Source organism: Lolium perenne, chromosome 4, assembly GCF_019359855.2.
Source record: "Lolium perenne isolate Kyuss_39 chromosome 4, Kyuss_2.0, whole genome shotgun sequence".
NCBI classification, from domain to species: domain Eukaryota; kingdom Viridiplantae; phylum Streptophyta; class Magnoliopsida; order Poales; family Poaceae; genus Lolium; species Lolium perenne.
The window spans coordinates 301,872,831-301,881,714 of record NC_067247.2 but is presented as its reverse complement, the minus strand read 5'-3'; the positions used below and the strand labels follow the sequence as shown (position 1 = coordinate 301,881,714).

Sequence of the window (8,884 nt, the reverse complement as noted above, 5' to 3'; positions counted from 1 at the left end):
TTTTTTCCATCTTCTATAAAGTGACCTTGCGCTGTGGCATATTCTCGAAAAATGGAAAATAATTGGTGATACCTCATGACCAGCAAAACCCTTTATCGCCTGTTAGCTGGAGGGGGGGGGGGGGGGGGGGGGTGGTCACGCCGCTTGGTATAAGGACGACGATTTGGGCCACAACCCAGTAACACGATTATTTCAGTTTTTTTGGTGGCTGGGTTTCTAGTCAGGTTTTCTTTGGAAATTCAATTCAGCTCCCGGGTACATATGCTTCCTTTACAAAAAAATTATATTTCAAAATGTTGAAAATTTTGACAAAAAAATTTACATGTACAACTTCACTATATATGGGTTTGTCAAGTTTCGCGAGGAACCAATATTTTGTATGGTCTATGTACAAAAGAGAAAATTTATGTTCTAAAAAACCTTATTTTTAGCCTTGAATTTTGTTTTTTTTTTCACACACCACACGACAAATTTTGCATGAAACAACTTTGTGAACGTGTAGCACATGAAGATGTACTTGCGAATTTTTTGTTTCAATTTTTTTAAATTTCAAAATATGCGTAACATGCATTTCAAAATATAGGTGGCATATGATCTCACGTGCCAAAACACCATTCCTGGCTTTCTTTGGTTATTTTGTTGGTTATTCGATTTGATTCGTTTCTTTCTAAGTTTGCGTTGGTTTATCGTTTTTTTTTCATAAAAGAATGTGAAAAAATTCTGAAATTTGATTTTTTTGGAATATAAACATTTTTATGTATGAAATTTTCTTAAATTTGAATATTTTTAAAATTTTCAACTTTCAATTCTGAACAATTTTCAAATTTGGATACTTTTTATTCCTAAACATTCTTTTAAAAAATGAATATTTTAAATTTCAAAAAAATCTTTTTAAAACAATTTTCAACTCTAAACGTTTTTCGACCGAAACAATTTTTTTGCTCAGAAGACTGAAGCTTTTCAAAAAAAAAAAATCAAATGAAAAATTAACAACGAAAAATTAGAAAAACAAGAAAACTGGAGAAGAAGATTATCTGGGCAGGCCCACCCAGGGCTTCATCTATTGGTACTGTACATAAGTTGTTATGTAGTCCATTAGCTTTTTTTTAAAGTATTATATATATTTACCAGCTAGCAAGCCGTCTCATTAAAAACCTTGTAGTTCCCTTCGGTACCCTGGTAAGAAAAAGAGTGCGTCAAAAACTTGCATTACTGTCATGGCTGATTGTAATGGCTGCAAGGAGGTGGCTCAACATCCCAAGTAGCAGGCTCACCGTTGACAACCGCAAATTTGACACAACAGTGAGCCCCTTGGTTAGCCTCGCGACCCTCGTACAAAAAGTGAAAGGAAGGAAAACTACTCTACAACTCACTAATCTCATCTAAGATGTAGTCCATAAGCTTGATGGACTCATATGGATGGTACTAGTTGGCAATACCATGGCCAAAAAAATAATCTACACATTCAGGCCCAACGTAACGAGGCCCATATCCAAAGCAAAATATCTGCCCGTCTGTCTCTCACATCCAACAACAACCTCTCTCTGATCGATCTGGTTGCCGAGTCCGCTTCGTCTATCTGCACTTCCGTTCTGTTCCGCATCCATCCACACAACAAACGAGCAGCCCACGCCACGCCACCCAAACCCAAAACCCTACCGCGCCATGGCCCCTCCCCCGCCGCAACCGCCCTCCGCCGCCGCCGCCGCCGCCTCCCCGGCGCCCGTCGACGCGCTCTTCCTCCAGAACCTCATGAGCCGCGTCCAGCTCCGCCCGCCCTTCCTCGACACCAACTCCTTCCTCACCCAGGACCTCGACGACTTCCTCCTCAACGAGTTCGCCGCGCTCTCCGCCGCCGCGGGCGACGACCACGATGATGACGACGAAGAAGAAGAGGGCCTCTCCGACGGGGAGGGCTCCGGGGAGGCCAGGCGGCGCCGCACGCTGTCCAGGGAGGAGACCAAGCTCGAGAAGGAGATCGTCAGGATGGTGCTCGCCGGGGACGCGGACGACGCCCTCAAGCCCAACTCCGGCCAGTCCGTGGCCGTCGGCGACCACCACGTCTGCGTCGGCTTCCACGACGACTCCGGCGGCGAGTACCGCGTCTGGGAGTGGCACGGCCACGTCATGCTCTTCGACGACGAGGACGGCTACTCCGCCGAGTACATCTACGGGAACCACTTCGAGCCGCTCGCCGCCGCCACCGCCAGGGCCAAGCAGAAGGACAAGGAGAAGAGGGAGAAGGACCTCACCTCCGGCCTCCGGGATTTGATTGTGGGGGATGGGGACACTACTGCTAGTAATAATGGCCTCAAGTTGAGTGGCAAAGGCGGAGGGCACAGGGTGGTGCGCAGGAACGTCGTCAACTCCCCCGCGGCGCCTGCGAGGTAATGAATGCTTTCTAGGGGCCCTGCTCCGAGTGATGCATCGATCAATCTGTGACGCAGAGCCAATAAAGTCTGACCATATATTTGTTCCCCAATGCTTGTTTAAGCAGCTCTCTTATGATCCAACTAGAAGGCTCTGTAATTCACTCTTGGCATGATATATAGTACAATGTATCCACTGGGTTTTGAGATGGACTAGTTATTGAGCACTACTGAACAAATATATCTTGTTTCTTATATTTGTCTTACTGTTGCTCCATATATGAACTAATAATAGACTATTTTGTTTGGATTCAAAACTTCATTGCACAAAATGCCTCTGCAAAGTACTTGTCGACAGTGTCCATGCTTTACATCCTCTTGTTTGCTTGTAACAGCTGCAAGGCTCTTAGTGTACTGAAACTTTTTAATTCCTTAGGTAACCAGTGAAATCGTAGCCGTGTAGTACCTCCCGGTATCGAGATGGAGTATTTACTCAATACTGAACATATATGTTGTTTGTTTCTTGAGTTAAGTGTGGCTTATTTTTGCTCCCCAATGCTGGTTTAAGCAGCTCTCTTATGATCCAACTAGAAGGCTCTGTAATTCACTCTTGGCATGATATATACAATGTATCCACCTTGTTTTGAGATGGAGTAGTTTTCGAGCAGTGAACAAATATATCTTGTTTCTTGAGTTACATGAGGCGTATTTTTGCCACCTATATCAACTTATGGTAGACTATTTGTTTGGATTCAAAAGTTCATTGCACAAAATGCCTCTGCTAAGTACTTGTCGGCACGTATTCCATGCTTTACATCCTCTGTTTGCTTGTTACAGCTGCAACGCTTGAATTTTTTTTAGTTCCTTAGGTTACCTGTGAAATCGTAGCTGTGTAGTACCTCGCGGTATTGAGATAGAGTATTTTTTCAATACTGAACATATATGATGTTTCTTGAGTTAAGTGTTGCTTATTTTTGCTCCTTGTGAACTTAAACTAGACTGTTCTGTTTGAACTCATATTTGAGATAGCACATGTGTTTCTGCCTACTACTACCTCTGTCCGGATTTAATTGACGTCAATCTGTTCATTAGCCTTCTCCCCCCGCGTCGATTAAATAGGAACGGAGGGAGTACTTGTCAATATATATTCATACTTCAAATCCTCTTGTTCACTCTACAGCTGCAAGGCTGTAAGTGTACTGGATTTTTTCTGAACCTTAGGTTAGCGGTCAAATCGTAGTGGTTTAGTACCTCTGGGTGATTACGTCTAAGCCTAACAGTGTAAGGGACACTTTTATAATGACTTCCTTGGAGGTAATAATGCATTCACGATGTATAGGGCAAAGAGATCAGATCATATATATGTGCACCACTTAGGTGAAACACTGTACAATTGTTGTCAGCTCTGTTGCTATTCAAACTGGATTTCTTTGCTGTGACCTTATTCTGTTGCTAACCTCGAACACATTTGATGAAGATTGACCAGAATTATTTCTTATTTTCTTTCTTCAACCTGGAATTACACCAGTGATTCCCACAGAAGCTCAGTTGGACATTCTTTTGCCTAGAGCCTGAAATGTGTGTTTCTGTTACATTTCATCCTCTCATATTTCCTTTGTTCCATTGTCAATGATATTTAGATGAATTTCCTAGCTACCATTGTTGATTGGCATCTTTAAAGCTATTAAATGTTCATACCTCAAGAGTAAAGACTGTTCACATTTATTAGTCTTAGCGAATTATATAGGCCGACTGGGACTTCTGTATACTGTTTTTTTAATATATCATCTTTTACATGTATATGTTAGTGATAATTTCTGAATCCTCTAGTCTCATAGGTTTTGCCACACTTTCCGAAAGTCACAGGTGATATGCACCTGTTCAGAGATGTCGAAGTTTCTATATGCATACTCTATGTGCACATATATTGCATGAACAAAACTGTGTTTTCGTTGTCTTCCTTTTCCTGTAATGTTTGCCTTTCAATGAATAGCTCAGTAAATATCCAACCAAGATGAAGAACTTGTGCTGAACATCAAATGGACATGTATCTTACTCTTTGATACTGGTAACCTGAACTGCTAAGTGATAGTGCTTGTAAAACTGAGCATATGCTTTTTTTAAGTAATAACTATCCCAAATCAGCCAAATTGACTTTTTTTTCTTGCTATCTGTTTAATGAAGTACTTCTGAGTCAGAATTGATTACTGAGGGCCTGATATTTATGGTATAAGTTGGTATATCTTTGATCTAGACATCTAAACTCACATACCATTTTAGCTTTCTGTTCTGCTACAAGGATGTCCTTGCATAGAGTCAAGATTCTCTTAACAATATTGCTTAGAGCCCAAAGGCTTTACAAATTGAGTATCTTATCTTACATATCATCTTTGAACCTTATTCTACATTAGTTATATTGAATCTCCCAGATCTGGTTTTGCTACCTTTAGTGCATAAACTTATGGCATGGTGTCACTTTCATCTATGATTAGCTGTGTTGCTATGTGGTTTCTTGAAGTTTGATATTTACTTCAAGTAGAAGCCTCCTGTCAATTATAACTTGTTTTGGTAGGCGACAATGGTTATTGTTTGCAGTTCCTTGAGTCTTCTGTCTTTATCTTGTGTTACTTGGGCACACCGGGTTTCATTTCTGACTATCCATGTGAAGTCAATTGAGTTAGCTTGCACGTTGTGATCTTCCTATTTGTGCTGTGCCTCTCTATGGGTTTTTATGCGTGTCACCTAGAAATTTTGTCGGTTATGCTTTGCATCATCTTGGATGTTGTAGTACGGTGAGCTGATCTGTACTGGCAAGGTACAGTTAAACCTCAATTTCTGAGTCGTTTTCTCTTACCTTGTTTTCCGTCCCTGTTCATCTGCTTCCATAACTGTGTAGTAGAAGGCGAGACGTTCTTCCAACATTTTGAAATCTAGCATATTTTTCCATTTGGGGAACACTAGCTTTACCTGCCACATAGATGATTCCCGATTCTCCTCGAGGTATCAGCCAAATGTAAGGCACACAGCGTTTTGATGATCTGATTCATGACATTCGGTTTGCTTGCCCTTTTCTGCTTACATCTTGTGTAAATAAATTAACAGCTTTGCAGTAGGTTTAAGCCTGTAGCTGTTGATACAACCGCCGCTCTGGTCAATGTGGGGCATGTGTCTTGTGTTATTTAGCGGTGCTAAATCACTTTTTAATCCTTGATCTCTGTTTGTTTTATCGGTAGGTCTAAAACAACTGGGACTGCTGCGACATCACTTGTTTTATCATGGCATGAATCTATCTTCTGTGATGGGCCACAGGCCGAGTCAAAATTTGGTTTTCCATTCGTTATCATTGTTGGTTGGTGAAAACAATTGCTGTCTGATCTGCAGATAAGAGTAGGAGGCTGAGTGAGGACACAGGCACAGGTCGTCAGCAAGAAGAACAATTCTAGAATACAAAGACGGCCAGTGTGAAGATGATTGCTTCTTATTACTTCCTAATAAAGCAGGCAGGCCCGGGAACGCGGTCGGAAATCGTGCGCCGGGAAAAACCTGGAAGTGGCATGGCGTTTGCCATCAAATGATGTGGTAAAAATGGCTAGCAGTTACCATCGCTGGTTCTAGCGGTCCCTTCTTTTCAACCTTGTTTTGAAACGGCAGGCATCAGCTCCTTGACTTGTGCACCTATCTATATTTGCTGAGTTTGATGTATACTGGACTGGAGTTGTATCCTTTTAAAGCTGCTGCAACTGCGGCGCTTGTTCAGAGCAGACTGTATGTCTCTGTGCACGCGATGATGTTCAGGAAACTAGGCTGGGCCGCGAATCTGAGGAACGTCTGTTTATGTTTGGTCGGTTGTGAAACACGGCAGTTCAAACGGAACAACTATGGCAGTTGCAGAACGATCGGTACTCGCTTTCGGTACGCATTTCCGTATTTTTTCATACTATAATACGCCATGGAATATATTTCTAGGAGGCATGTATAATGTCAGAAAGGCTACACGATACGAACACGGCGCACACGGTTTACAACACAACCCACAACATGCACCGGCAACTCCTAAGATGACAAGGAGGCGATGCATTGAGCTTCTAGGCCACGCCACGTTCAGATGGCACAAGCTAACGCACTGCACCCCTAAGAGCATCTCTAACAGAGCCTGTAAAAATACGAACTGAAAACCCGGAGTTTAGTTCACCGAACTCGTATTTACGGGTCGAAAAACCGCTGCGCAGAACAGACCCTGTAAACGAAAACTGTAAAACAGAATATTCCTCAAATATGCCATTAAGGCCTACCTATCAGCCATTTTTTCTTTTTTTTTCCTATTTTTCTTTTTTCCGATCTTCTTCTTCCCCGAGCTGTCCCCGTGAGCGGAGCTAGGCGGGTGAGCGGCGGCGCAGGGCGGGGGCGACAGGGGCAGTCAGCCGAGCCAGAGGTGCCGACAAACCGTGCCAGTGCGACCACCATTGAAGGGAGGGTTGGACGGTGGTCCCCCCATCCTGCCATCGCCAGCACCACCACGGTGCCCAGTAGCCGCGCAAGCTAGGCCCATGCCCATCTAGGCCAAGGGAGGATAGAGCTCATGGCCGCAGGGGCAAATGCTATACACCGATCAGGTCGGCGCGTATCGTGCGCTGCACACCCTCGCGCACGGTACGGGCTAGCCCAGTTCGGGGGTTAGTCGCTTTTTTGAATCATTTTGTATGATCTATTTTTCTTTTTCTTTTCTTTTATGTTTCTTTTTCTTTTTTAGAAATTGTTCAAATCTAAAAAGTATTCATATTTGAAAATTGTTCAAATCTAAAAAAAATGTTCGAATATGAAAAAATTCAAATCTAAAAATGTTCACATTTTTAAAAAATGATTAAAAAAATGTTTAGATCTAAAAATTGTTCAAATCTGAAGAATGTTCAAATTTGAAAATTGTTCAAATCTAAAAATTATTCAAATTTGAAATTTGTTCAAATCTAAAAAATGGTCAAATTTTAAAATTGTTTAATCAAAAAAATGTTTAGATTTTTTGAAAAATGTTCAAATTTGAAAATATTTAAATCTAAAAAATATTAAGATTTTTTTAAAAACGATTTGTTTTTTTAAAATATTTTCAAAAAATAAAAGAAACAACAGAAAAAAGAAACGACAAAGAAAAAAACGTCTTACCTAATGTTGGGCCACTGCCCAGTTAGTAACTCGGGGTGCGCGCGAGGTGTGCGGCAACCGCATCAGCACCGACTAGCTCGGTGGATAGCACCTCCCCGCAACAGGGGCACCTCCACCGCTCGGAGGCCGCGCCTCCTCGGATGATGTGAACGTGTTATGATGCAATTTTGTGTACATTGCAAAAAATGCGCAGAATAATAGGTCACATTTTTTATCACGCCGTCGTGGTGGTTATTCGGATTTTGCGCGGCAAAGTTGTGGTTTAAGCAAAGAACTCCACTGACTTGAGCCGCCGAAGCTTGGATAATACTCTTGTCGCGTCGAATTTGGTATTACTAAACCTGCGATGATCGGCTGCTGTTTTGGCTCATCATGACAGCCTGTAATGTCTCGGAAAACATGGCCGTCGCAGCTCAGCCTCAGCTCAAACAGAAGACAGCGTCGACGCGATGAGACTGCAGCTTAAACAATCAATCGGCGGCCGGCGTTTGGCTCCCTCCCGGCTTGGTCGTAGGCGTTTGGTTCATCGGCGCCATAGAAAAACACTGTGCGCTGCCCGAACTGATCCTGACAAGATCATAAAGAAACGGGGGTTTAGGGGGTTCGGACATCGGTCAACTGGACTGCCCTGACGGACACTCGTCAGTCGCCACGACGGCAGGACGAGCCAGACGAGACAGGCGCCTATTGCCAAATTAAATCTTGTCTTGTAACACTAGAATACAAAGGGATCGTAACGCATTAGCAACAGTGCGTGGATCAGCCAATCATGCCGTGAAACCAGTTAGCACTAATCACACATCTGCATGTCAGGAATCAATGCAAAACGAGATGATGGAACGGCCATGAAACGCCCGCGAGCTTGGAATTATTGTTGTGTAATTTTCAGTGAGAAGAAATCATTGAGTTTTACTACTCCATAACATGTAGTAACTCATAACTAACATGAATCACAAGGCAATTAGCCGTCTAGACATTTTTTTCTAAGTTGCAACAACATGTGCAACTAGAAATATCCCAATTATAAAACATGTAGCGAACTCATGATAGGATGATTCACAGCGCAATCCTATGATTTAGAAGCACACTCTTGATGTAGGAGAATTAAGTTAATTTTCTCTATCTACTACCTCCATACCGAGTTATTAAAGTATTACACACTCCAATAAAAAAATAACCATTAATTTAATCAATAAATTATGAGATATATACCATAAAATTTATACCTACTTGATTTATATTCAAAAGAAGTTTTCGATGATATAATTTATGTGATATATATCTTATATTTTATTGAACAAATTTATAGTTGAAGTCTTTGATCGAAATGCGCAATACCCTAACAGAGAGTACTGAGC

The 8,884-nt window shown here is 42.0% G+C and overlaps 1 protein-coding gene across 2 annotated transcripts; it reads left to right on the top strand.

Moving 5' to 3' along the window:
- The first annotated feature begins 1,586 nt into the window (after positions 1-1,586).
- Positions 1,587-6,130, top strand: LOC127295946 (uncharacterized). Of its 2 annotated transcripts, XM_051325977.2 has the most exons (2): positions 1,587-2,387; positions 5,751-6,130. In XM_051325977.2, the coding sequence occupies exons 1-2, from the start codon at positions 1,666-1,668 to the stop codon at positions 5,752-5,754; spliced, it is 726 nt and encodes a 241-aa protein (XP_051181937.1). In that variant the 5' UTR covers positions 1,587-1,665; the 3' UTR covers positions 5,755-6,130. The 2 variants fall into 2 exon arrangements, with proteins under 2 accessions (XP_051181937.1, XP_071675378.1); XM_071819277.1 differs by lacking the exon at positions 5,751-6,130 and having other exon boundaries at positions 1,587-2,576.
- The last annotated feature ends 2,754 nt before the right edge of the window (positions 6,131-8,884 follow it).